General features: G+C 39.8%; 3 protein-coding genes and 1 long non-coding RNA gene across 4 annotated transcripts in view; 3 read left to right on the forward strand and 1 right to left on the reverse strand.

The window, feature by feature from the left end:
• Nucleotides 1–1722: 1722 nt before the first annotated feature.
• Nucleotides 1723–5999, reverse strand: tm6sf2a (transmembrane 6 superfamily member 2a). Its single transcript, XM_061732125.1, has 10 exons — nt 5746–5999; nt 4858–4961; nt 4672–4769; nt 4457–4560; nt 4285–4367; nt 4062–4186; nt 3022–3123; nt 2813–2905; nt 2597–2716; nt 1723–2507 (listed from the first exon to the last, which is right to left on the reverse strand). Exons 1-10 carry the CDS (start codon nt 5835–5837, stop codon nt 2298–2300), a joined length of 1131 nt encoding a protein of 376 aa, XP_061588109.1. The 5' UTR covers nt 5838–5999; the 3' UTR covers nt 1723–2297.
• Nucleotides 6000–7990: 1991 nt separating this feature from the next.
• Nucleotides 7991–11751, forward strand: LOC133452647 (uncharacterized). Its single transcript, XR_009783271.1, has 3 exons — nt 7991–8514; nt 9127–9224; nt 10945–11751. It is a non-coding gene; the product is annotated as an uncharacterized LOC133452647 (long non-coding RNA).
• A 1029-nt stretch (nt 11752–12780) lies between these two features.
• Nucleotides 12781–13854, forward strand: LOC133451938 (uncharacterized). The gene is made up of 2 exons (XM_061731096.1): nt 12781–13083; nt 13176–13854. The coding sequence occupies exons 1-2, from the start codon at nt 12852–12854 to the stop codon at nt 13418–13420; spliced, it is 477 nt and encodes a 158-aa protein (XP_061587080.1). The 5' UTR covers nt 12781–12851; the 3' UTR covers nt 13421–13854.
• A 3437-nt stretch (nt 13855–17291) lies between these two features.
• LOC133452648 (myomegalin-like) overlaps nt 17292–27653 on the forward strand; it is a 45856-nt gene continuing 35494 nt past the window's right edge. Inside the window, exons 1-4 of the mRNA XM_061732134.1 lie at nt 17292–17506; nt 19474–19520; nt 19607–19674; nt 24736–24846. Of these exons, the coding sequence (XP_061588118.1) occupies nt 17457–17506; nt 19474–19520; nt 19607–19674; nt 24736–24846 (276 nt within the window). The 5' untranslated portion in view covers nt 17292–17456. The remainder of the gene's footprint in view (nt 17507–19473; nt 19521–19606; nt 19675–24735; nt 24847–27653) is intronic.

Here is a 27653-nt window from a genome sequence, read left to right on the forward strand (position 1 = left end):
CATGTTTTTCTCATAACCTTCGTTTTGATACTCCATTCTTGCATTTAAGGCTTGAACACATAAAAAAAAACAAAAACAAGACTAAACAAAACAAAAAAAACCTGGTACAGTCTTAATGTCAGTAAGAAGACAAAGAAAAAAATATGAATTCAACCGAGTGATTTCAACAGGTGATTTTCATGATAATTTGTTCTCGAAGTATCCGTGACAGGCCGAGTCTTTGTGGAGTAAAAGATGGTTAGAGGATGTCAGTTTTGTTAACAAATGCATGGGAAGATAATTCAAGTATTTAAAACTGTGCTCCTTAAAGAAAGACTGGAAGGGGTTTCCATATTTTTCTTTCAACAATGCATATTAAATTGTTCAAGGAATCTGGAAGAATTTCAGTGCATACAGGACAAAGTTGCAGGTCTATCTAGGCCTGGACACCCAGGACACCCGTGATCTCCAATCCTTCAAACAGCATTACATCAGGAAGTGTCCTTCATTAAAGCACTACCTTAAGAAATCTCTGTCAAATAGTGCGATATATAGAGCTACATTCACCAATGAGACTTAAAGCTTTCCTGTGCATAAAAATGAGTCGTATGACAACCTTGTCCAGAAGCAGCTTCTCTTAGAGATTTTAAGAGCACCATATTGTGCCTTCACGAACATATCTTTTCCAGCCTCCACATGACCTTGAATACAATTGAAGCAAGTACAGAAAATGACCGTTGGCATGGCAACAAAACTGTGCTGTTTTAAAACGTATCAGTTGTTACATTTCTGACAATATGCAGGAGAAAAATGAATACCTACCCAAACAGAAAATTGATTTGTGGGAGAAAATAGTAGACTGAGGCTGAAAATGGAGTGAGACAAGTTCACATTATGATATGCAGAAAAATTCAGACCTAAGAAGGGAAATATGGGCCTGATAAAAAAATAAAATAAAAAAATAGGACACTAGGTTACTATGGAGCTCAATGTGTGAATAGATTTTTTTTTTTAAAGAAAACAATTTGCTTAACTTATATTTCAAGTCAAGGTATTTTGTTATAATATATTTATCTATTTGTAGAAAATATGAACTCCACCTTGACTATCAGGATCATTGTAATCCAACACTAAAGTATTGCATGTTGGCACCCAGGACAAACTGAGCAACGGACTTCTGACCAGCGTGTCATGTGATCATCTGTGTGGCCGTTGTGTGCAACAGTTCACCTCAATCCAGGGTTCACCTCTTATCAGTCTGACAACTGCAGCAGTGCACAGCACACAGTCCTGAGTGACATCACACAGATGATACTGAGCGCTTACAACACCGGGCTGTTAAACCAGTAAAGCCTTTGGTCTGTCAATAAATGCCATTTTTCAAAGTTTACAAGTGACACACATTTGATAAAAGGCTCAAAGACTCTTCAGACCTGAAAGAATGTGTAAAGGCAAACATAATGTAATGAAATGCCTGACTAGGTCAAAAGTCTGTTTCCTTTTCTAACTGTTTTCATTTCCATAAATGAACAAAATTTACACAAATGAACATGAAAGACTGATATGCAGTCAGAACTGTGAGTGAAATGTTACTTCTATTAATTGGTCACAGATGGAGAAAAATATTTTCATAATCATGAATGATTTCCCTTTCTCTGGTAAGCATCCTTTCTATATTCAAAATATCGACTTATGCACTGTTTAGTCAAAAAATTATGGAGGACACCAGCTTGTGGACGCAAGTGAAAAGACCCTTTTAAGTACAAACATATTCTTCATCAAATTTCAACTTCCGCTGGTTAGCTCCCTCATTAGCTCTTACGTTATTCATCTTTCAAATTATTCAGTGAATCCTCTCAACATTTATTGTACTAACAGTTCATACAGTATGGCAGATGTGACAGTTACAACTTTACATGAGAAAATATAATTGAAAATGGAGGTTCTGCGGAAGCTCTGGATTTCAGTGGTGCGCTGTGATCTGTAGGATCAAGGTGAGAAATCTAATTTTGGGATGACACCAATGAAGTATCTGCATGAGTCACCCGAAAGCTGTGCGATGTAATCACAGTCCTCTCCTCCAGCAACAACCCTCTTATCAGGGTCCAACAGTCCACGCGGGGAGTGCCGTGCCGTGCGAGGTGGCTGATTTCAAACTGTCGACTGAGAGAGCAATGTTTTTAGATTTCCTCTGGGTTTTAAGGTTGAAAAATAAAATGTGTAGTTAATGCAGTTTGTGCATCAAAAACAGTCCCCAGAAAACATTAGTCCTGTCGAAGCTTGAAGTATTCCAGGCCAGTCAGAGGCCGGTGTGTGGTCTAGTTTTTTTTCTTGTTGTCAGCGGTCTGCCCCTCGGGAACAGCTTTCATAAAATAAGCGGGGCTGATGTGGCAGCGCAAGGCCAGGAGAGCCGGCAAAACGGCGAGCAGCACATTCAGCGTGATAACGGGCAACCGTTTGTCTGCTGGGACTCGGTACGTGAACGGAGTGCGGGAGTGCAGAGATGCTCCAATGTGGCACCACTGGGTCTGGAGAGAATCACACGTGAGGAGACAAGGTCAGCATGGGTTTAAGAACATTAATAACAGAAAAAATATATAAAAACAACACTAGTTACCTGAGCCATTGCTCCAGCAAAAAATATGGTCCAGTCCAGCATCCAGCCGCATCCTGGCATCCTCAGACCATAGATGAGGGCAGTGAGCAGGGGCACGGCGTAGAACAAATACACCAGCATCTGAAGAACAACATCCAACAAGGTCAGTTGTTCTTTTGAAAAGGAATACGGCGCGTTTAGCTCAACAAGGAATGTTTGTTTGTTTCCTAGACTGACCATAACCCTGGGAAAGCCAACCGGGTCTTTGAGATACGGCTCATACTGGTAGATGTAGGTGAAACAGGAGTCCAGAGGACAGTCCAGCACTACCTGGAGCGCCACACAATGGCAATGTAGTCAAACATTTTATCTCGCATCTGCATGAGCGTAGCAAAGCACACGAGCATGTGAACAGAAACCATGACGTTTCACACTGCTCTACTTACGAAGCCTCTGAAGACGGAGAAGGCCATGGCTCCCAGTAGCAGGAGAGACAGGAGCAGATCCACGGGCCGAGACAGCAAACTCTTCCTCTGCTCTGCAGCAATCTACTCAAGACACAAACACTGAGCTAACTAAGATACACAAAAAAGACTCATCATTGAATACATGAATCTGACAGATTACAGATGGTGCTGACAGACTGTACATGTTTGCCGTATGCTAAGAGCAACTACAATATATTTCAGTTGTCTGTGGGCTCAGTTTGATGTTTAGGTCTTTGTTTAATTTGTGGTTTTACTTTTTTTAAATAGCTACTGTTAAAAAGAATCAAACAAAAGGCAGTTATTTTTAATTTTGTAGGTAATCGTCTATGTGGGGCTTCAGGCTGTTACTCTGAATTGAAGCATCTCAGCAAAGACAGCAGTTTAACCAAAAGGGGAAGAAAAAAGAAAAAAAAGATGATTCTTAACTAAACATCCTTCTCAAATTCCCTCCACACTGAAATGTAAAAAGCTAAGAACCTGCACTCCTTCCTGCTGCTGAAGGTGTCAATTTTATATTCTCACATTGGCTCAAAATTTGCTTCGCCAAAAGCTGAAATGATCTCATTTTTACTTTTAACCTTTAAATTCCTACTTTAATTAAATTTTCAAATTGAATAAGCTAACCAAATATCCAAAAACTCAAAATAAAACATAAAAAAAAAAACAAACAAACAAACCACACCAACTTGCAAACCTGAAAAAAATTTGGAGAGAGTTCTGACTGGAGGCATGGATACATGAGAAACTGGCGATAAGCGAGCTAAATAATACTGCTAGTGAAGGTTCATTAACCAAAATGATGCACATGTTCACATTTTTTCTAAATCTTCATACTCTGCACTTGTGTAGCTGCTCCGCTCAGGGTCTTTAAAGCATGTTTAAATAAAAAAAAAAGTAAAGACTGAAATATTTCTCTTTAATTTACATCCAACTTTCTGATTAGCATTGTTACACTGAGAATATATCACATGACGCAAATCCGGAGCCCTGACACTTGCCTTGTCTGCCGTGATGACCGGCATGTCCCTCGGCCTGCTGAAGAGCACGGACGCCGCCCAGAAAGGCACCACGAAGAAAGGGACGTTCCTCCAAAAGGCTGGGCGAATGTTGGACCCATATTTACCTGAACAGATAAGGAGACCGTCAATAAACACTTGCAAATTGAAAAAAGAAAACAAACACACACAGTTGTTCTGACCACACAAGGCAGTCAAACCTCACCAATGACCACTCCTGGAATGAAGACAACCTGATGGGCGATGGACGAGCCTGCCCACAGCAGGCTCAGACTTCGGTAGCACTTCCTGCACAGACACAAGATGAACAGGGTTCATCAGAGGTCCCACTGACCGCCCAGCTGACACGCTGCCGTGGTTCTGACGAAGCAGCTCACCCTGCAAACATGCGGTGGATGATCGTGAGGAAGAGGATCAAGTGCACAACACCTTCCCAATAAGACATCATCACAGCATAGGCGGTGCTGAGATGAGGCTCGCCCTGATGAGAGACAGACCACCACGCAATTAAATTAAACTTCACTTTGTCCACAACGTATATCAAAACAGTTCGAAAAAGAAGAACAACGGTAAGTTCAGCGTCTGATTTTACCATCTTTACGTAGAAATCCATGAATCCAGAGACGAACCCATCCTGCTCCAAGGCATTGGTCAAGCCCAGCATGCAGGTGAAGGAGAACTCAGCAAACACTACACACACAGACCAGCCCAATGAAAGCAGAGGAAAACGTGCTCCGTCTTTGTTTTAATCATTTACATCCAACATGTGGCTTTGTACCGTAGAATAAAGGGTCCACTTTGGTCTTGTGCTGTACCGCCAGTTGGAGGAGGAGGATAACAGACCCCAAGATGACCATTCCCATGCCCAGAATGGGAAGAGGTCTAAGGTGACAGTAAGAGAATCAGTTTATCTGTGCAACTCTGCAGCCTGCATGTACTATCATCCCTACTCACCTGATCAAATAACTGACAGAAAGACATCTACTCTGGGATTACTTTAATGTGCATTTTAATTGTTAAAATATTGTCTTTTTTTGACAATATTACCTGGTCTAGTTGAGCAGCTGTCACAATATTAAATTAACTTGAAGATAAAACAAGTTACATTTTTTATTTTAGAAGCACATCAACTTCTTGAGAGGCTTTAAACTGCATGAACATAAGCAGCAATTTATATTGAAAATAATGAGTTGAAGCCAAACTTTATCTCTGTTTCACACTACAGACTCATACTTGATCTATTAGGGTAATCATTTTGGTTTAGAAACAAATTCATTAAAGGTTTTTCTGCACTGAAAATTGATTCAGTCACTTCCATTCAATCAGTCTTCTTCATGCAATAGACTGAAATCAACCACTTTACTGGTGAAAATGTTTGATTTGGTCGAATTTGGGGCACCATCCAACTTTGTGTTAATTAGATCGTTTAGTTTAAAAAAATATCGAGAGATTTAAAAATTAAATCCCCTGATGATTGATCAATGGTTCTCATGAACTCTGAGCTTAATCGTGTAACTTGACTTTTAACGTGTAAAACATTTGTTTTTAGTTTCATTTCTGATTTTTTTTCTCTCCCTTTTAAATCGCAGTAGACTTCAATAATCTCAGCAGGAATCACACACTCGGCCCAGGATGTGACAGAAACAATCAAAAAGCACAGACTTACTCCTGAAACGTGGGGATGTTGTTCATTGTGAACAAAACTCCGGGGGCCAACAGAGACAGCAGAAACACGCTGACTTCCACCGGCGGCCTCATTCTGACTAAATTATTTAGTCAAACTCTCGGATGACTTTTAAAACTGTTTGGTTGGCTATATTCCCAGTTAAATGCGTATTTTGGCTGTGAAACGCGGCATGTCAAGGGCCGCAGCTGTCTCTCCACCGCGGCGCAGGGAGGAGGAGGAGGAGTGTCACTGGTTGCTTTTTGACCGCAGATAAGCGATGATGGTGCTCCAGCACACCTATTACCCAGCAGGTTTCAAAGTTTAACTCGAGGGGGTTGATCCAAATCAACTTCTTCCTCGTGTGCACAGGCCAGGGCGTCGCCGCGTACCCTACGCCGTAGGCTCTGCGTTGGTGTAACGCGGAACCATAAATCAGCCTTAAGGTCGATGCCCCTGTTTCCAGAAAAAAAATTTGCCACATCCACCGGCTGTATGAGTCAATCTGGTGCCATCTCAAGTCTGTGCTCTTCCTATTTCTGATCCTTCATGCCTGTTCATCTTCTCTCGGTATCACAACAGTGAGCCCTCACTCATATGTAAAGTTTAAAACTTTTGTCACTGAAGCATCCACAGTACCTGTCACACAGCTGTTGGGTGCAATGGCCTTGAGGTGCAAAACACATTAGAGAATAAAAAAAAGTTACATAGAATAAACCCAATTATTAGAACAGATTGCATTAGATTGAACTTTATTATCACTTGCTACAACTACAAGCCAACGTAAAATGCAGTTGGCTTCTAACCACAAGTGTAAAAAAAGTAGTGAGTAAATATGAATGTATAATGATGCAAAGTGCTTATATTACACTGTGGACATGCTGCACAGATAATACCTTTTTCTCCACAACATGCAAGTGTGAGTCCTAACAGATTTTATGTTTAAACAGACCGCCACCTGGTGGCAACTTTCTTACCCATCAGCTTTAACAACTTAAAAGAGCATTTCAGAGTTAAGTCAATTATTAAATCAGGTCTATTATTTGATGGTAAGGACTGTACACTTTCATTAGGGACAAAAATGACATGAATGGAAGCAGTTTTGATTGAGAAAATAACATGTGGCCTGTGGCAAAATGAGAAAATGTCAACACTCGGTGCCTCTGGCAAGACATAAAGTCTAATTTCACCTTAGTGATATTATGGATAGGGTCCCAACAAACAAACCAAAGTAGTTTTAACTTTGAACATGGACAGAAACTGTTTATAAAAGATTGTTAGTACAGGCGTCTCTGCCACAAGCTGACAACCGAATGTCACACAAACTAGAATCAAGAGGAGATTTTATGGCCTCTGCTTCCAGTAATGAGGTATTTATGAGAAAACAGGCAAGTTTTACAAGAAGAGAATGAGCTCCTGGTTTTTGTACATTCACATTAAAACAACCTTGTTTTCTGGGACCTTATACACACTATCCACTGTCCATCATTAGAAAGAATCCCTAATATTGAAATGCCAGCAAGAGGACACATGTTTCAGCTGAGCTTAAATACAAGCAAATATAGGCAAGGTGGAGCTGCTATTAATCAGTTCAATCAGCCCAAGAGACAAATATTATTGTTGGAACAACTAAACGCTGCTTACACAATCACCTAAGAGAGTAACCTGAAGCATTAGAAAGCAAGACATTTTGTAAGTAATGTATGAACTGATCTTTAGCTGGACAATAGAAATGTAGTAATGCAAATATAGTTGACCTACTCTTGAGTTTTTCAAAATGCTTTCTAATAAAATGTAGTTTGACAAGGGGAGCATGTCATGACAGAGGTCACACTCATTTAGGTGGGTGATGTCTCAGCTCTGCTGGCGGTTCATTTAAGGGACCATCTGTCCTGTTTGTGTAAGATTAGGAACTCCTGCCTCTGATGTTTTGTAGTCATGATTAAACTATGGATTATTTCTGACAGAGAACATAAAGTTCAGAACAAAGATAATAGTTTTTTTTTTCTTTCAGTCATGCTGCTATTTAAAACAGATTATTTCTGCAGCACTTTTTTCACAACTTCTTTACAAAACATTGGCCCGTACCACTATTTTTTTGAGCATACTGGGAAAAAAATGAATATATACATTATGCAACAGCATCGTATGCATAGACAAGATTTGTAATGCAGGTCTGCATCTAATGCAACCTTATCTGCTGTAATAAAGCTGCTGAAGAGGATTATGCTGCTGTTGCCACAGAAACTTAGTGACCAGTGGAAAGAAGGAGTAGAGCGGGGTGGGAGTCCATGAAGAGAGTAGGAGCAGGCAGGGAGGCGATTATATACAGACAACTCTTTGCCCACACGGCAGACACGCTTTTTTTCATTTGAAGAGATTTTCCACCCAGTCTGTTACCATGATACACCCTTTGATCCTTGGCATTATGTCAGTGAACACCTCTCTGACCGTCGTCTACTGGGCCTTCCTCCTGGGCGATGCCTACTTCAAATGGCTGGTGGAGCCGGAAGACAAACCTAAGAAGATAGTGACGCCGGCCTGAGGGAGCCAGCATGGCTCTACCTGACTGAGTGAATGGGCGTTATTTTCTTTAGGACTAGGATAGAGCAGTTCGGCTTGCAGTGCTTTCTGTGGAATTGAATTCATAATAATATGCTTTTTTATGTTTTGTACCTGGAGAAGATTTGGAAACTGGCTTTAAATTTGAACTAGCTCTTTGAACTAACTCAAAGAACCCCGAGCACGAGTGAGGAAGGAATCTTCTTGCAGGTAATCTTTACTAAACTTTCATGTTGCACGTCATTAGAGCTGTCCTCTTGCTGTAGCTGTTTGTTATTAGTGTGAAGGAGCCACTCGACTACTCCCCTCCACCCCACCCCTCCCCCGCGGCAAAGGGTTTGCCCTAGTGACAGTAAGTCCATCTTCGGTTTTGCCATTTTGCTGACTCCTGTCAAGGATTAATTAATACAACCTTGATAAGGGCGTGGATGGTATTCCCCTGACTGCTTCATCCTCTCATTTCTTTCGTCCCACCTTTCGTCCGCTTCTTCTTCCAACCTCCTCCAAAATGAATGATGCCTTCTACTATGGCATGCATCCAGTTTCTTGGTTCATTCTCTTTGCAAATGTGGCCATCACCTTAATGGAATGGCAGTTTCTTAGTCGCGAGCTTTGCAGAATAAGGGGTGTACAAAAAGAGCAAGAGGAAAAATCTAAATCCTAGAGGGAACCGTGACCCAGAAGACCTGTGAGGACAAAAGAAAAAGAGTTTTGATCGCTGTGCGTCTGCCCACTTGTAGAGAAAAACACAATGTTCAGAGGTTTGTTTACCTGACCTTAATATTTATGTCTATTCATGTTTTTATTTTGTGTCTTCTCCAGAGCTGTCACTATACAATACACACCAGTTTGGGAGTCCTTTCACTTCAAACGCAAGGAAAAGAGCTGACCAGCAGCTGCTGTTCCTGACAACATAGAAGGTAATTAATCTTACATTTTTCAAAAACCCTTTCTTTACTCTCTCATGTTCTCATTTTTGTATTGAATAGTGACTGCATTTGGCTCTTTCTCAATTTCCTATATGCAGTTATATTTAATAGTCACAAACTAAAACCAAAAATATTGTTTGACATCACTGACTGATGTGAAAGGGTATATACCCAGTAAAATAAGTAGATCTAGTTGTATCTAAATTTTAAGTATGCATGAAGTGATGCCCATTCAAACTTAAAAAGTGGTTTCACTAGGATTTATGTATCATGCATTTCTGTGCATGCAACATGATTACATATGACTATAAGCTGCTTTGCCGCTCTACTGTCCACCTCTCCTTTCACATATCTCTAATCCGTGCAGATGGAAAGCTGATATTGCTCTATGACGGACGGAATCCTATTAACTCCGTCTGTCCTATATTCCCCTATCCTCTGTCTGACGCTCCGCAATCTGCTGGAAATTTGACTGAGGATTCTTGTCACCTGTACAGGAGAGCAGAAATAGAAATGTTTGCACTTAAGTCGATATGACACTGTTGGAGAAATGACTCATGCATGCCGCAGGACCTACAGTGTTGAGTGAACTATTATTTCCAGATCTGCTTTAAATGGAAAAAGACAGTGTGTTCATGTATAAACTTCCTGAAACATTTCCATCCCCTCACTCTGTCCTGCCATTCTGCTCCAGCTTCACCAACATGTTTAACATCTTGAAATGTTCAGCTTCTTTCTCAATTGTGTCACCTCTTTTCCAAATATTCACAGTGAAGAAAGAAAGTGGGGTCTCCAGCAAGACTATAAATCTGTCATCTTTTAACGAACAGGCCCCAACGCTAGACTACACTTTCAACTATCCTGTGAACAGAGTCTCAAAAATCAGCTGAACCATGAACCACCAAGCAATTGTGGCACCGAATACCTCGGGAGGAGCTCTACTTGTGAACCTTACTCAGCTGGCGTTTAACCACCGACGGCTCCTCCAATTCTCCAGACAGAAGGAGGAGGAGGAGGCCTACTTTGTGGACTACATCCCTCCAGCAAGAGATGCTATAACTCTTCCACGCAATGTGGTCTATGTCCTAGTCGGAGTGGTGTTGATTATAGTGGCCACTTATGCCATAGTGGGTCACCTCATTAAAGACCTGATGCATGACCTAGCAGGTAACCTCAGGCAGGAACATCCTTGAGTGATGCTCTCCTTCAGTCATCTGTCCCTCTGACATCTATGGTCGTGGTGTCATTGTGTGATGACCCTGAGCTTTTGAGCTTAGGGCGCATCAGTGTCTTGTCCTTTCCTTTTCCTTTCCATTGTGACATGCTCCGTTGTTTGATGACAGTTCCTTCGCACGCACCCTGTGGTTTGTGGACAGCCCTCCCACTGGTGTTACCGTCAATTGAGGTGTCAATGTGTCAGCAGCAGAACAATTCAGAGAAAACCTTGAAATGACACTGCTTATTCACGATTACACTTCTAGAAAAGTTAATTCACATGCAGGGGATCTGCTACTATTAAACACTCCATCCTGATTTCCAGCAGTGAAACTCAATACTGTCTTTTCCGCTGCCTGGCCACCCTGGTTTCATTGTATACAATGAAATAAGCCACCGTCTATTGAGAACGTTATTTTTCACATGCTGATTGTACGAAAAGTAAACTTTAAATTTAAAAATACAGTTAATGTCATCATTTTTCTTCCTCTTACAGACTGGATATTTGGCCCCAAACCAGAGGAGGAAGATCCAGAGGGAGGGACAGCAGAAACAGAAGAGACGAGGAGGTTCAGTGTTTCCAGTAAGCTGTTGGAAGCAGAAGACGGGATGAGAGTGGAAAAAAGAAAAGACATGCTGCTGCCTGGTTTCCACCAGGAAGAGGGTGGCCCTCCACCACTGAAAAGTGTCATTGCTGCTTCATACTCTGCAGGAAAAAGAATATCCTGTCATAGCGTGACCTTCGCCTGCCCTGTTGCCCCTCTTGTCACGTCCCTTTGAGTTTTCATCTCTTTCTCACAACAATAGCTCCGATCAGTTCCTGTCACATGCTGTATGTCTTTCAGTCCACTGATTAGTGTTTTCTTTTGCAGTAGTCATGACTAAGCTAAGACATTTTTGTTTGACATAGAAATCTATGCAGTATGTAGTTTATGTAAACATGATCCAGACCTCTTCATTTGATTGTACATTGTATCAATATCCATTTTCCGTTCTTTGCTACTCCTATATGTGAAGTATTTATTCATTATGTACAAAGATGTTGAAGTCAAATGTTGGTGCCACACTCATCTAAAGATGTTTGAAAGTGCATACAATTTTCCACCAAATGCTGCAAAGATGCAAAACGATCTGTTTTCGCAGCATTTGTGTACGTTGACCAGTAAACTTGGCATAACCATCGCCCCCCGCTCCCTACTTCATCACACATTGCTGTAATGTGCTACTGAACAAAATGCGCATCACTGTACTTGTTTTTGGTGTTGGACTAAGCTTCATTCCAGTAAACAACTTAATAACACAAGTGTGTTGCTGTGTCTTATCTGCTTCCATTAATCACTCTTATCTCAGGCTAATACCTGCATGTGTCAGGTGTGGTGACCTTGTTTGTGAAGGCCGAGGATTACTGAACATCATCCACATTACACACTGATAGATAGATAGATAGATAGATAGATAGATAGATAGATAGATAGATAGATAGATAGATAGATAGATAGATAGATAGATAGATAGATAGATAGATAGATAGATAGATAGATAGATAGATAGATAGATAGATAGATAGATAGGCAGACAACGAAGCAAAGATTTAGTACCTGGAAAAAGAGTAAGGCATTTCTCTAGTTGGTATATAGTTGTTGTTTTTTTTATTTAGATCTTATTGCTTTTAGTGTAGTTTAGCATACACAAACACACACACACACACACACACACACGCACATACACACACACACACACACACACACACACACACACACACACACACACACACACACACACACACACACACACACACACACACACACACTCAAAACTCGCATAGTATACCTAATTTAGGGATCTTTTCAGTAAAAAGGTTAATTCAATCTGTTTACATTGTGTTACCTTATTATATTATATTACTTTAGTTCATAGGCAAGGCAAGGCAAATTTATTTGTATAGCACAATTCAACACAAGGCAATTCAAAGTGCTTTACATTGACATTAAAAGCGGCAAGACATAATTAGACAGTAAATAACAAATAAGATTGAAAAAATTAAGAATAAGATGATAAGAAAAGAAGTAAAATAATAAAAAGTACAAGCTGTTAAAAATAAGGGCAGTAGAATACAGCAGGTAAGTTTAATTTAGAAGTAACCTTCAGTAAACAATGTTTTTAGGCCTGATTTAAAGGAGCTGACAGTTGGAGCAGACCTCAGGTCTACAGGAAGTTTGTTCCATAGGCTCTTGTTTGATTTCAGAGCTGTCAAATAGAGCATGTATTCCCCTCTGAACCTTGTATGTCGCTTTGAATAGAGCGCATTGTCATAGTAAATCCCCGTGGCGGCTTCTTAATGCAGAGATAGATGGGTAGAGATAATAAGCGGACTCACTGGCCGACAGCACAGAGGACGGAGCCATGAGCGACCCGACCACGGAGGTGCCTGTAGTGGGGTTTTTAAATAATTTACATATCCGTTACAAGGACGAGGAAGGAACCGTGCTGTATGAGTCCTACATCCCTCCCTCCCGGGACGCCATCCACCTGCCCACCTACATCCTCTACCTGCTCATAGCCGTCTCCGTCCTCTTCGGGGTTCTCTATGCCATCATCGGCCACCTCATCAAAGACCTCCTCCATGATATTGCAGGTTTGTTTATTGCCTTTTTGAATGTAATAATGATGTATATTGTTACCGGCAGAGTTTTGTTTTTTTCACTCCCCCACCCTTCTCTGTTCCAGACTGGCTGCTGGGGGAGCAGCCCGAGGAGGTGGTGGTGAACTACTGCGAGGCCAAGGACAAGTTCATGGTGGACTGGTCCCCAGAAACCTCCCCTGAGCTGGAGGCCATGGCCCTGGCGGAGGAGAACAAGATATGCCTACTTGACAGGGACTTTATGAAAGCTCCTGCTATCTGGATCATCTCCACGGAGCCTCGGCGGGGTTCCAAGTCGGGACCCCGCGTGGTTTTTGGGAAGACGACTTAGTTTTGCGGTGATAAATAAATGCTGAAGATGAAATCAGATCAGACACACTGGTGCAGATCTTTTATAGGCGATGTAATATCATAACTGAGATGATGATTGTGGTTAATCATTATTGTTTGAAAATTTACGTTGAAATAATTCTTTGATGAGCTTTCTTCGTCGAGGTTGAATTATTGTGGTTCTTTGATGACATCTAGCGTTTTTTCTCGGTCATTACAACTGACTGAAACTGTTAATTACACAAACGCCATAAAATAGATGTAATCCGGGCATGCCTTACATAAAATGTTATTTCGTGAAAAAAAAAGATAGCTTCAGAATTGTACTTTTTCTTTTAAATTAACATAGCCTAATATGTGTATTGCACCAATCACCACAACAAATTCCTTGTGTGTGTTTAACAAACTTGGCAATAAACCTTTTTCTGATTCTGATTCTGATTCTAATATTTATAGCACTTTGGCAGTATGAGTGGTAGTTGTTAGTCTTGCCTCACAAGCACCACATGTAGATGCATTTGTTGTATTTGTCTAGTATTTGTTAAAGATAGGAAGAACAATTTAGAGTTTACAAAATATTTTTCATAAATATTTAATTTCCATTGTAATTTGTAAATCACTCTCCCTGTTTGTAAATATATATAAAAAAGAGGATTTGTAATATTGATTTAATAAATGATTTCCCCCGAATATGAGCAATAAAATACGTAAATCTGCAGTAGTAAAGGACAAAAGCTTTCTATGAAATAAAATTCAAAGAAAAGGGGAAAAATAAGTCTGAGTATTGTATTGTGATTCAAGTCCCAACCATAGTGGTTCTCTATGGGCATGTGCATTTTACTATTCTCTGCCATCCGCTGACTCAATGACAATAAGATGAATCTGAATCTGAATCTGAAACCTAATTATACATAAATAAATATAAATAAATATTGTTAAATACAGCTGACTGCAAAACTTTCATAAACTGTGATTTACCAAATGCCAAATATAATTCCATCACATACTGTATATATTAGCATTTCAACAAAAGCTCAGCATTTTAGGCATCAAAGCAGTAAACTTAATTTCAGCTGAAACAGGAAAACCTTTGATGAAATGAAATTCACAACAGAGGGGAAACAGGACGCAGTGATCATAATATGAAAACATGTCAAAATAAAACATACTCATCTGAAAATGCTATTACTTTTATTTTTAAGAAAAGGCTTCATGGTGATAACAGAGAAAAAAAGTCTTCCTCTACAGTTTATGGTATGCTGTAGTGTGAAATGTTAATTAATGAATTAATTCAGCAACTTGTTTTCTGCTTTCATTCAAAAAGAGCAAAAACACTGAAATTATATCAGAGAATGAAACAATGGCAACTGCAGAGGATGGTTTCATTGCTCGTTGTTAACTGGAAGGCCTTGGAATTGCAACGGTTTGCTGGCAGCTTTATACTGTGCATATTTTTTATTATCACACATCAGATCTTTCATGTGAACATGAAGCATTCTTACCACGAAGAAAATATTGCTTTGGTCTTTATCAGACTACAGTACACTAAATTTGATCTCAACTAGTTTCATGCAAATGATTAAAAACAATTGTCTGAAGACAAAAGCTGGATCTGACTGCAGCTAGATATAGATACACTCAGCAGAAACTGCAGCCTTCTGCTCCCAGGCATCTTTGAACTTTTCCATATTTACTTAAAAATCCCAGCCTTAATTGTTCCTGTCTCAAGCCAGCTGACACTAGCTGGCACTTGAAAGCAGGTCATGGGGCCCAAACGTCAACTAAGCAGGGGGAGTCAGTGGCAACCACAGTCCAGGGGAGGGTGCTGTGGTATAAAAATAAACAACAAAACACACCATATGCTACCTTATGATACCACCTAATGCACATCATATATGAGCTCATGTATGTTGGAGAGGTTCGGGATATCTTCCAAGAATGATTCAAGTATTCTAGTAAGTGACTTTAATTCTATTACTTCTGAAATAACATGGAAAGTAGTGTGGAATAATATAATTCAAGCTTCAAAAAATCCTAACCATCCATATACACCTAAATATTGTTCATAGAGCTTACTTTACTCCCAGACTTAGACATTCAATGAAGCTGGAATCATCTCCCCTCTGCCAATTATGTACACAAGGTTGCTTAGGTACTTTTATACATATGTTTTGGGAATGCCCTGGAGTACAGTTGTTTTGGTTACAAGTCACCAAATCTTTATCCAAAATCTTAAATAAGGAGGTTCCATGCTGTCCCGTACTTTGTTTGCTGAATGATAATTCTTGATTTGTAATGTCAATACATGAAAAAAGAATTTGGCTTTCCGGCTTAACTGCTGCTAAGAAAAAATATTGGTAGTACGGTGGAAACCACCACATAATCTATCACTGGATCACTGGTGGCATCTTCTGATGGATATTTTAACCCTTGAGCTCTCTGTTGCACGGTCTCATGGAGCAAAAAGAAAGACCATAAAGACCAAAGACCAAAGACCATAAAATCCTGGTCAGAAGCCATCAGAGCTGTGAAGTCTTGCCTATAAAGGGGGGAACGGGGAGGGGATGGTGCAGATCACTCACTGGGGTGGGAGGGTTTTTGTTGATTAATTGCGAGTATTGGGATGGATATGCCATGGTGTGTGTGTGGATGTGAATGTGTGTCTGTGTGAGAGCGTGTATGTGTATGTATGTGGGTCAAGGATGAGACAGTCAAGCGTAAATATGTACAGTATATGAAGTGTTTTTGTTTTGCTCTAACTGTTGTGAGACATTTTTTCCCCTGTTTTTTGCATTTGTTCCTTTCAGATGTACAGTGGACATGTTGCTACAGCAAGTGTGTAGAGCTGTGCTTGTGACTGTCTGCCTATTTTTTCTTTTTAAAAGTTGGCATAAAACTAATAAAAAATTGTTAACAAAAAAAGAATGATTCAAGTATGTCTTTGCATTTTTAGCAGTTTTGCATATTTTAGAGAGGAGTTGCTCATTGCCTCGCATGTCTCTAATTATATCAATACATTTTTGACCCCTTTTACATCTTCAACTGTAATAAATTCCTGAAACAAATGGTTACACTCATTCATTCTCCCCCCCAAATCCCTCCATATCTCTTAAATGTCCCAACAACATATCTGCCTCCAAACAGACAAAGATAGTTGGATGTTTCAGCAAAGTTCTGGGGGAAAGGTTGCAGTCAAGGCTGTCATCTAATAGCTGTAGACGCCTCATTGTCCTGTAATGGATTGTCTTTCCTCATCACAGTTGGGACAGACATTGTCCTGAGAGGATTTAGAAAGTAAATAAAGCACATCTCCAACACTTTGATTGATTTTACTTAGCTCCACCTCCAAGTGGGCATCAAAAAGTTAAAGGAAATGACAAAAATCCTAGATTTTCCTGGAAATGCTTACATGCTTTTATTTCAACTTTGGCTAAATTTCAAATGTAAAACAAGTAAACGAGCATTTTTATATACTTGTGTTGCTCTACCTGTAAATAAATCTACTCCATCCATGACTGAGGTAAGCATTTTATTATTATGTATAATGCAACACGACCTGGTTATATTCCCTGAAGACTCATTTGAAAGCAGCTCGAGGTATTTTATTTTGAAATACAAGCTATTTTCTCGGGATGCCTTTAGAAGAGGGTTTTGTCCTGTAAAAGCATGTTATTCCTCCCTGGTTGAACGGCAGGGGCTCTGCTACGTAGTAAGGCTGATTTGTGGTTCCGCGTTACACCAACGCAGAGTACGGTGCGCGTCGCCGCGTACCCTACGCCGTAGGCTCTGCGTCGATTTAACGCAGAAGCATAACTCAGGCTTTAGGGAGCCCGGTTACACACACACCCCCACACGGACAACACACACACACACACACACACACTGAACCGGAGTTGCTGTGCGGCGCTGCGACCGCTGCAGATGACATGGCCCTATTTGACTGTGGAAGGTTATATTATTCAGCAGCACGGCAGTAATGGACGGGCGGTGTGAAGGCTTTGCGGCATGGATGCGCGCTGACTGAAGCAGCAGCCTTTATGGATTGGAGCTCGTCGTCGCCAGAGCAAATCTGGAGAGAGTCAGAGAGGTGAGGCGGATGGATCGTGTGCGGGGGTACATCATTGTTTTATCCTCAAATCTCCCAACACAGGATAGACAAGGCGGCGGCAATAACCAGAGTTTCTCTGTCTACTAGAGTCAAGTTTTTTTTATTCTTGTTCATGAATTCAATATGACAGTAGGCCATTTTCTGCTCGCAATATGTGGCTGTAGCCATCACTGCATTGCATGCTTTATACATCAGAGCTGTTGGGCTATTGGCTGCTTTTCACCTTGTTGGGAACATTGTATTTTTCCGCACTGAAACTCCATTTGTGAGGCAATTCCCTGTTACATATAAATTAACTTGCGCTCCATGCGGTTAATTGTGACCTACTTTGCATAACTGAACATACATTTTAAACAGAGGGCTGTTTTAAATGGTCCCCTTCTGCATTTGGGGATATAGAATAGAATAGAATACTTTTATTGTCATTATACATGGGTACAGTGAAATTAAAAGCAGCATCACCTCTCCAGTGCAAGACAGTGCAAACAGATAAGAAATATAAATAATATAAAAATATAAAAAGGTTAAGGTGCATTTGAATAGTGAAATCAAGACCTGAGATCCTATCTACAGATAATAACATATAACTACACATGTGGTGGAATATTGCACAGATAGGCCAGGAAAAAGTATTGCACGGTAAAAAACAGTAATGAAGACATTCACATTTTGTTCAGGGCGATTATGGCTTTGGGGAAAAAGCTGTTTTTCAGTCTGTTAGTTTTGGACCTGATGGCTCTGTAGCGTCTTCCTGAAGGCAGCAGGTCAAACGGGTCAGAGCCGGGGTGGGAGCTGTCTTTTTTCTATTTTAGTGGCTCTGCTGAGGCAGCGGGAGGTGTAAATGTTTAAAGGAAATATTTAATGTGTTCACTAATATTCAGTTCCTTCATTCAAAATGAAGCATCACTTTTAACCATTTAAATGGTTGTTGTCCACCCTGCACAACCTAATGCACTGTTCAATTTCATTTATTAACCTAATTAAAATTCTGCACATTTAGGCTGAATAGATGTGCAGATTCTTGAACATAAAATGGATTAAATCTGCAGGATGTTACATTTAAGTGTCTTAAAGGCACCAGATCAAATTTCAGTGGATGAAATTACCTGCATTTTAGATTTTATTGGATTACATTTGGAGAATCCAGAATTTTAGTAGATTAAATATGCATAACTGTGTATTATGGAGGTTAGAGCATCATGAAGCCCTCCCACTTACAGGGGGGGCACTGTGACCATATGGAGTGCCCCACTGAAATTTGCATTAAGAAAACAGCTATGAAAAGTGAAGCCCAGCCCATCATAGACATGCTGGATGGAGAGTATTTATCCACCTGGTCAACTTCTAAATCTTTGGCATGCAGCAACTGTCTTTACATTTTATGACTCAGTGGCAGTTGTACGAGGAATTAACTCTTGACTGAGTGGGGAGCAATGATGGGTAGCAGGGTTATAGTCACAGCTGGGGCATTTAGTGCTTCTGCATGTTTGATTGTGGAAGCTTTATGGCATGGCTAGTAACAGCGTTTGAGTTCGTTATGTTCTGGTCGGTCAGTGTAATTTTCTATACTCTCATCGGTTGCGTTTAATTAAGTACAAATGTTGTGAGTCTTGGTTGCTCAGCAGCAGATGTTCAGGGTCAGTAGACCTCTGACCCCGTGGGGCTCTTCTCTGTTCCTCATACCTCCCCTGCTGAGACCCCCTGATGACCCCCTGCTCTGCTACAGGGGTGCAAATGAGACCATGCCTTTAGTGAAAAGATTCAATAAGATTTTGCATTACACAACATCCTTTTGTTCATAAAGTAAGGCATCCTGTTGTGTGTTACATTCAAAGAACAGCTGCTTGTAAGCGTTTGTTTTGCATGAATTTATTTGGCACTCTTGTCTCTTGTGCTCTGCTCGTCTTCTCTGTGCGTCACTATGTATTCTGTTGCTTCCCTGGCAGTACCGTTGAAGAGGAGTCTTCACCCAAGAACACAGGTCACATGACAGGTAGTGTTCACTCTTAACATGCTTTTGCAAAACATAAATGGCGGCGGATCCTGCTATTCTTTTAATATCATGTTTTCTGTGTTTAGATTTGTGTAGTGATGAGACAGACAACTCTCCCCTTCTTCAGCCTCACACACTCAAGGAGTTCGAACAGGTGAGCTTATGTTTTTCTTCTTTCTACAATAATGTTGGTGGCACACACTTGTTCTTGTTCTTGATTAATTGCACTGTGTCTGGATTTAGTGTAACATGAAAATGGACTCTCTAGAGCCATCTTGTGGTTCTCCATCCTTTGATTCACAAACCTAAGTAAAACAAACTCAGACCCAAGTTGAGTATCAGGATACTTTACTGAACAATTCAGGCACAAAGCCAAGGAATGTGAAGAGCAGCCTGTGCAGAGAACGTGAGCACCTGCAGCTGAGAATGCAGGATGGAAAACACCCAGAAACCTCCTGCTATTTTGATCTGCCTCTGGGTACTCCGTGGCCCACTTAAGATTTCCATTTTCCTCTGCACCATTACTGGACGTCGTGTAACTGCAGTTTTTAATCCAATGTGAAGCTGGATGAGGATCCAAATGCAGATCTGGGGGCCAGAAAGTAGTATAGAGTAAAAAAAGTCTATTAAATTTATATTTTCATTGTTTAGCAGCAGGGTACTGTCAGGAAACCTTTAAACTATTAAAGGATCGTATTCAAAAGTAAAGAAAAAACGACCTAAGCAGTTGCTACCATAGACTGATACAGCATGAAGGAAACTCTGAGCAGGTCCCCCTATAGATGTGGAGCCCAATTCACTTTTATGACACTAAGATTTGTTTAGTCTTTTGCTTTGTTGCTCTTTCATTCTAGCTCTGTGAGCTAGTTTTACTGTTGCTGATTTGTCATATTTAGCAAGAAACAACTGGGACGAGAGTCCAAAGTTACTTCTGCTCATTTTTGCTAATAGCAGGAACAAGAGACTGCTACGGTCAGACGTTACTTCATAAAAGTCGTCAAATGTTTCTTCAACTGAAATTGATGTCACATTTTAACATGAGAGTCTCTTCTTCTGCTTACACTCATTTGAAGTCATGTTTATTTAAATGATTGTGAGTTAACATAACTGACGAGATAAGTTCAACTTGAGGTTGTCTAGGCGGGCGTGGAGACATGATGTTACCATTAAATGAGTAGCATGCCTTGTTATTGTAGGATACGCACATTTGAAACTTAAGGCTTCATAACTGGATTTTACTGGCTCAAATGTCTTTTACAACACATATGATCATGTGATCACATGTGATACTATAGCCCTGCTTATTCATACTAAAACTGTTTATAAACCCTGGCTTGTGAGCGGAGAGCAGTCAAATTCAATCCTTATTTATTCACCCAAACACTGGACATTTGCAGGTTCTGTTTGATGTGGACCTGATGTGTTATAGCTGGAGCTACTGGGTACATTTAAAAAAAGTATGCTTTGGAAGTCATTATGTATTGTTTGCAGTATGGTGAGAATTTCAGATGATACTCCTTAAATAATTATAATGATGGCTATAGTGTTGATATGGACACAGCAGTCACAGTGTGAAGGAGCAGTTCTTTTCAGTACACACACTTAATTTCCCATTGTTATCACGAGGTGGATAAATGAAGAAAAAACGATGAAGCTAACAATATGAGCAGTTCATTTTTCCCTCTGTAACATGTTTTGAATCATGGAGAGGTGTAGGAGCATCTCAGAAAAGTGCTTTAGTCAAATAACATCAGTTTATGCATTTACTGATTTTTGAAGCATTTTTGAGTTTGTTTAATTTGCTTTCTTGCAGAGAATGAGTGTTTTTTTTGTTTGTTGTTAGTCATTTCTAGGTGGAAAAAAAACAACAAAATATATTTTTTATTGGTAGAATAATGTTAAGCTAAAAGTACTGTCAGAAAGCAATAACCATAATTACCTAAAACTTGGTCTGCAGCTGTCTGGAACATCTTTTCTGTTGTCATCTGTTGTCATTTCTTGCCTCTGTGAACAAAATCAACACAGGGAACCTTCAGTGTCCTTAACTAATAACGCTCATGACTGTGAAGGTGACCTAGTTTGAATAAGTATTTATCGTCCAAATGCATTGTTGTCAATAGGATTGGCACCTTAAACTCTTTGTAAAACAATGAACACAAGCAGGGCAGATTCCCTGAACTCTGTAGCAAAGTATAACATTGATTTCCACTCACTTTCTCCTACATGCATCTCAGTGCTGATCTGGAAACGATTGCTTTTTCAGACATATACTGAATCATGATAAAACACATTGCTGCGGCAGGAGCTGCCAAACCCTGCTAAAGAGGGAAGTGTGGCTGACCAGTCACAAGCTGGGGACCTCCCTCCTCGGAGCTGGAGTCACTTACACGGGTTCACTTCATGGATGTGTCACTTTCACACCTCATATAAACACGTCAAAGGACACGCACACACTAACACTTCTATTTATTAGTTATTTATCAAACGCTAAAAGTCATGTATGTGTGGGAGAGATAGACCATGACTTATTTGCACATGGATTGCTTAAAAATATTCTTTATGTATATGATGTCATCCCTAATCTTATATGGGAGATCCATCTTGGCGGCTCGCCTATCTTTGCTCTGAATTATTTAGCAACAGGATGCAACGTGACACTACAACAGGCGCACTTACTGACTGCATCAAGATTTTAAAATGACGTAACCCTCTTAATCACGTCATCATTCAATCCTTATTCATTTAGAGATGACAAAAAGGGTCAGATTTTGTAAAGTCCCTAGTCCATTTCTACCGTTCACTTCTTTAGTTCATTCATCCCTCTGAGGGACTTTCAGGGATTCACCACTGAGATTCAGGACACCTCCCTATTAATAGCACTCTGGCGCACAGCTCCCAGGTCTCCTATTTCTTCCTCTCACCTGTCTGTCTCTCTCTCTAACTTCATTTTACAGCACTGGTTAGACTTTTTCAGAGCAACTTCTGACTTTTAGTAGAGCATCTGACTAATTCTTGTGTATTCACACAGAGTGTTAGGAACTGTGAGACAAAAGCACTTTATTCAATAACCTAAATATATTGGGTTGTCTGTTTACAGAGCTTTCCATAAAGTAACTGAGGAGAATACTGATCACTATGCAGCTCTGATAAATCTATATAAAGCAGTTAACATGTAAAAACAGCAATATACAGTTAAGACAGAGCACACTCCTGCTGTCAACATCAATCACGAGCTGACTGAGAATCAGAAATGTTTGTCCAAGTGCCAACTATGGTGCCAAACCATTGCTGGTGAAGATTGCAGCAACTCATCTGAAACGTACCACCTCCTGGGCAACTCACTTACATTTGATGTGTAGGGTTTCTTAAAATGTTCTAACCATAAACTGTAGATAAAAATTGATGTAGAATTTCAAACCGACCCTGTAAAAAGGGAAGTCAATACGGTATTGCCATTATTTACAATACTGTTAAAAGCCACTATAGGTGCTGACTCCAAAGTACCTCTGACACCAAAGCACTTATCACCAGTTTAAGGCTGGAATTATATGTTTTCCCTCTATATGCTACTCATGCTTTCTTTTGCCATTATACTTTTGCAAAAGAAGAATAAGTAAAAAAAAAAAAAAAAAAATATATATATATATATATATATATTTCTAAGTGTAAGATTGTCTTCCCCACAAGTCACAAAACCCTAAACTACCCTAAAATAAGTTTATTTTTTTCAAAGAGAAAGACATTTTATATAGAGATTATTAAAAATAATCTATGTGACTGCTCTTTATTCCATTGTCTGCACTATCTTGGTTTTCTGCTATATAATGTTGGCATTTGTTTTGTCTTGGATATTTATGCTTTGGAAGAATGATAATGAAGCTGTATTAATGTATACTAATATTCCTCTACCCCCATCAGTTGAAATCCCCTAGTCTGCTTTTAAATCTGAAAATTGTTGTTTCTTTAGTTGAGTGATGAACACCCACCCGACACCTGGGGGTTGGTCTTATTTTATCGTTTAGTAGCTGCTGGTTTCCCTCTAATTATTCTCTGCTGCTACTAGAGACTTAAAATTACTAAGATACAACCATAAACTGGGTAAAAATTGCTAATTTTATTTAACAATGGTCATGGATGAGACTTCATCCTCTTGAACTCAGGGTGCTGCTCAGACCCTTTATTTACTGACATTGCTATACAATATGTGGTTATTTTAGTTCAGTTCAGTCATAACGTTAATTTTAGAACTCGTTATTGATGGTATTAGAGGCATCAACTACATTTGGCTATAAAAAGGGCATTGTTTGCCTTACTACAAAGTAAAATGTATTGTATAAACTTGTTAGGGATTTCTTACAAAGACTCAAATTGTCAACATGTGGAACATACAAAAGAAACTTTAATATGCTGTTGTCTGGTTCAGTAAAGATTAAAGTCACTGTTGTGATTAGCTATGACATGGAGACTGATGGATCTGAGTTAGAGTCGTTTGTATCAAGGGGATCAAATGAACAGTTACACTTTTAATTCAATGCAACTGAAAATAGGAAGGCAAAATGTCACCAACAAATTACAGTCAACATCTAGCTTACTCTTTCTTATCAAGTCCCTGTTTGCCCCCCTCAGCTCTCCTTTTTTGCAGAGGGGTGAGATTTCCCTCAGTACTATGTTACAAGTGCCAGTAAGCTCTTTGCCTCCCCCTTCCTCATCCTCCTCCCCCTTCCATCCATCTCCCCTGGTAGTCTGGGATTCCAGGGATGTCTCCTCCAGTAAAATAAGATCCGGACCCATCCCCAGACAGACCACAACACACCATGGAGCTGCCACGGCTGCACGTCTGACAGCAGGGCTGCAGAGTAGCCCTCTGCACGACAAACAGCCCAAAAGTCTTGAGAGTGTGTGTGAATGCGCTATAGTTTTAGTGTGTCTTGTTTTGTTGATGGTGCTTCTGTGTCCTACTTTGTGATTTAGTTTTTTTTTTCTCCCTTTTTTGACAATGTGCTCTTCTGGAAAAGGACGGAGCATATCCGTCTGTTACTGGACTCTAAGACGAGGGAAAGATTTGACAGTTGCTGTCCAGTAAAATGGACTCCGTATTCCCTTGTGAGACGGAGACGTCCCAGGCTACTGTTTATTTCTGACTTATACCGGACATGTCAAGCCGTGTCGGTGCTTTTTGACGGTCATGACTAACGGTTACCGTACCTTATCACAGCACCTGAATGACCTGAAGAAGGAGAACTTCAGCCTCAAGCTCCGCATCTACTTCCTGGAGGAGAGGATTCAGCAGAAGTATGAGGAGAGCAGTGAAGATGTCTACCGCAGTGTGAGTATAGCTCTCCTCAACTACTGCCCATTAATTTGAAGTCATTGTTCTAGGTCAGAACGGCTCCCTTGACAAACAAAACATTATCACTATCTGATAAGTTTTGCTTTGTAAAGGCACCTGGCACTGAGTGGATGAACTAAAGCGTTTGATTGTCTCTTAATCATCTCCTGTTGTGTTCATCATGCGTTACCTCCTCTGTTTGTCGGCCCAAGTATAACACTGGTATGGTTGAGATGATGGGACCTGTCATGGGTTTGTTGTACAAAGATACGTCCACCTTGTGAAAGACTAATGTTTGTTGAATGCAGCAGAAAGTGCATTTTGCTGCACTGGAGTCATGCTCGCCACCGGGGGCTCATACAAGGATTTGTGAATTTGTGATTTGGTGCTCATTGGTCAAACTAAATAAACTTAATTTCCCTAATGGAAGGCATTTACACTGCGAGCCTGACAGCAAACGATCCAGAAATGAAAAAGAAAGTATGATTTTAAAAAACTGAAAAAAATATTATATAAACAAATACATGTAGCGCAACGTGGAAGCGATGAGCGGGAGGGAGTTAAACTTCTTTCCTCGTTGTAATGCTTACCCCTTACTGAAAACAGAGATCCGATCATTGGTCATTCTTTACATAATAACTCAATAGCCTTGACTTTGCCATTTTTTAAACTTAAAACAAAGTTTTATTTTGCTCTTTTATTTCTTTTTATGTTTTTAATCCCTATTTGTTTATGCTTCTTACTTTATCCTGCTCTGCTTTTTATTGTAAAGCACTTTGGGATTTTTATCTGTGATAAGTGCTCTAGAAAAAAATGCATTTCTAAACAAATGGTCCCTACCGAGGTCATGAATATGGGGTGCTAACCCTGTAATGTGAGATGAATCATATCTGATATGTGAATTTCTGAGACGTATCCACCCCTCCCATAATAAAAAACATTTAGAGAGTTTTATAAGTAGAACATCAATAAATAAGTAAATGGAAAAATATATCAAATTACCTAATGTATTCATGATAATAACTATTTACAAACTGTTAATGACAAAATTGGAGGTATATTTAATTTCAATATATAATAAAGAATTGTTATGTATTATCTTATATGCCGGGCATTAGAGGGTTAAAACAGTATTGTTTTGATATTTACAGTATTTTATAGCAGGTCAAACATAATCTGTTCATTGCTTTTTGCCTGTATTTAAACGGCTGCTGAAATGCCAATCAACAAAATAACCAACAAATGTGTCTTAGAGATTAATAGAAAGAGCATGAGGGTTTTTTCCTTTCCTGATCTACAACGTTGCATATGATTGATGATACCGCTGAACATCTTTGGTCTTTGAAATGAATATATGGAGGAAAATATGTAGCTGATAGAAGTCTATGCAAAGATGCCAGTACAGACGTTTTTATGCACGTGTTATTGTACCGTTTCTAAATGTGTCTGTGTATTTATCTGCGTGTACAGCATGTAAGGCCTTTATGAAAAGGTGACCCAGTTCAGCTGTTGTCTGTTTACATAAGCCAGCATTTAAAACTCTGCTCTTTCTCTGGGCTTTTATTTCAAATCCCCCCTGATCACCCATGATTCTTGGATATGAGAAAACTAAGTGACTGCATGATCCAGCTAAACAAGACCCAAGTCTTATTCCACTCATCTTCCACTATTATTACATTCCAGCGGCGATCGCATCATGTATGCAGACGCAGCTGGAATGTAATCCTTGTACTTCACCATCTCACTCTGTGCAACTAAAGGTTGATCAGTCAGATCCCTTTTATTGGAAAGTGAATCTTTGTTCTGAAGTTGATACCTGACCTCAGTTGCTCATTTTAACTACAGAGCGTGCAAATCCTTGCTCTGTCTCTCTGAAACATTTTAGTGTAACACATTACGGAGTAGGTGCGTAAGTCCTGGTACATAGTGATCTCTCCGAGAGCTCAACAATATCTATTTATAGAGCCGCTTCACTGTGCTGATTTATTCATCACATGTATTGAGAGTGGTGTCCACTAGACATGACCTGTATATCAACACACGTATAAGTGGCTTCATCTTTTCCTTTTGTCAACACACTGAATATAACATCATGATTTAAATGTATCATTAGAAAAGCTCAAAAGTGTCTTTTTTAGGCTGGCACATGTTTATGAAACATGTCTGTGATTATATCTAGTCTGCATTGAAATTTCTTAAAGCTGCAGCTCATCAAGGCTTTTCATTTATAGTGGAAAAATAATTCAAAGGATGTTATCTGCTAAGTAACAGCGATGCAGCAGAATCAGAGTGAGCAGGTTCATCGATAATAACTATCTTTCAAGGATCAGTCAGCATGGTGCAGGTGTGTTTAGTTTATGTTTGGTGTCATGGTTTAAAGTGGAGCTGTTGCTGAGGGCCCAGCGGCCAGGACGAGTAAAAGCAGCAGGTGCGCAGTGATGATGTCTAAATATAGATCTGTTTTCAAGATGGGAAGATGTCTGTCCATCTGCAAAGAATATTGTTGACGCATGAGTAATACTTAAAAAGTGTGTAGAAGCCAGAAGAGGACTTCAGTGTAGGCAAGTATAGGCTAACACGAAATAATCAAAGACTTTAGTAACAAAATACTTTACACAAGGCACTGAAAAGGAATGGCAGGCAAAAGCACAAAATGGTATTATAACAAGGCTGAAACTAAATTCAGATGTCACAATGACCTAACGGAGTACAGGAAAAACAAACAGTATTTGCTCTGAAGAGAGAACTGTGAACAAACACCAGATTACTCATCCGGATTAATCAAATGTACAATTTGGTGTGAA

Source organism: Cololabis saira, chromosome 10, assembly GCF_033807715.1.
Source record: "Cololabis saira isolate AMF1-May2022 chromosome 10, fColSai1.1, whole genome shotgun sequence".
Lineage (NCBI taxonomy): Eukaryota > Metazoa > Chordata > Actinopteri > Beloniformes > Belonidae > Cololabis > Cololabis saira.

Bases quoted from the DNA above. Each gene is read 5' to 3' on its own strand.
- tm6sf2a (XM_061732125.1), bottom strand. From the start codon at position 5,837: ATGAGGCCGCCGGTGGAAGTCAGCGTGTTTCTGCTGTCTCTGTTGGCC. The intron at 4,962-5,745 runs GTAAGTCTGTGC...CTGTCACCTTAG, and splicing joins AACATCCCCACGTTTCAGGA to ACCTCTTCCCATTCTGGGCA. The intron at 3,124-4,061 runs GCAAGTGTCAGG...TGTCTTGAGTAG, and splicing joins CGGTCATCACGGCAGACAAG to ATTGCTGCAGAGCAGAGGAA.
- LOC133451938 (XM_061731096.1), top strand. From the start codon at position 12,852: ATGAGCGACCCGACCACGGAGGTGCCTGTAGTGGGGTTTTTAAATAAT. The intron at 13,084-13,175 runs GTTTGTTTATTG...TCTCTGTTCCAG, and splicing joins CCTCCTCCATGATATTGCAG to ACTGGCTGCTGGGGGAGCAG.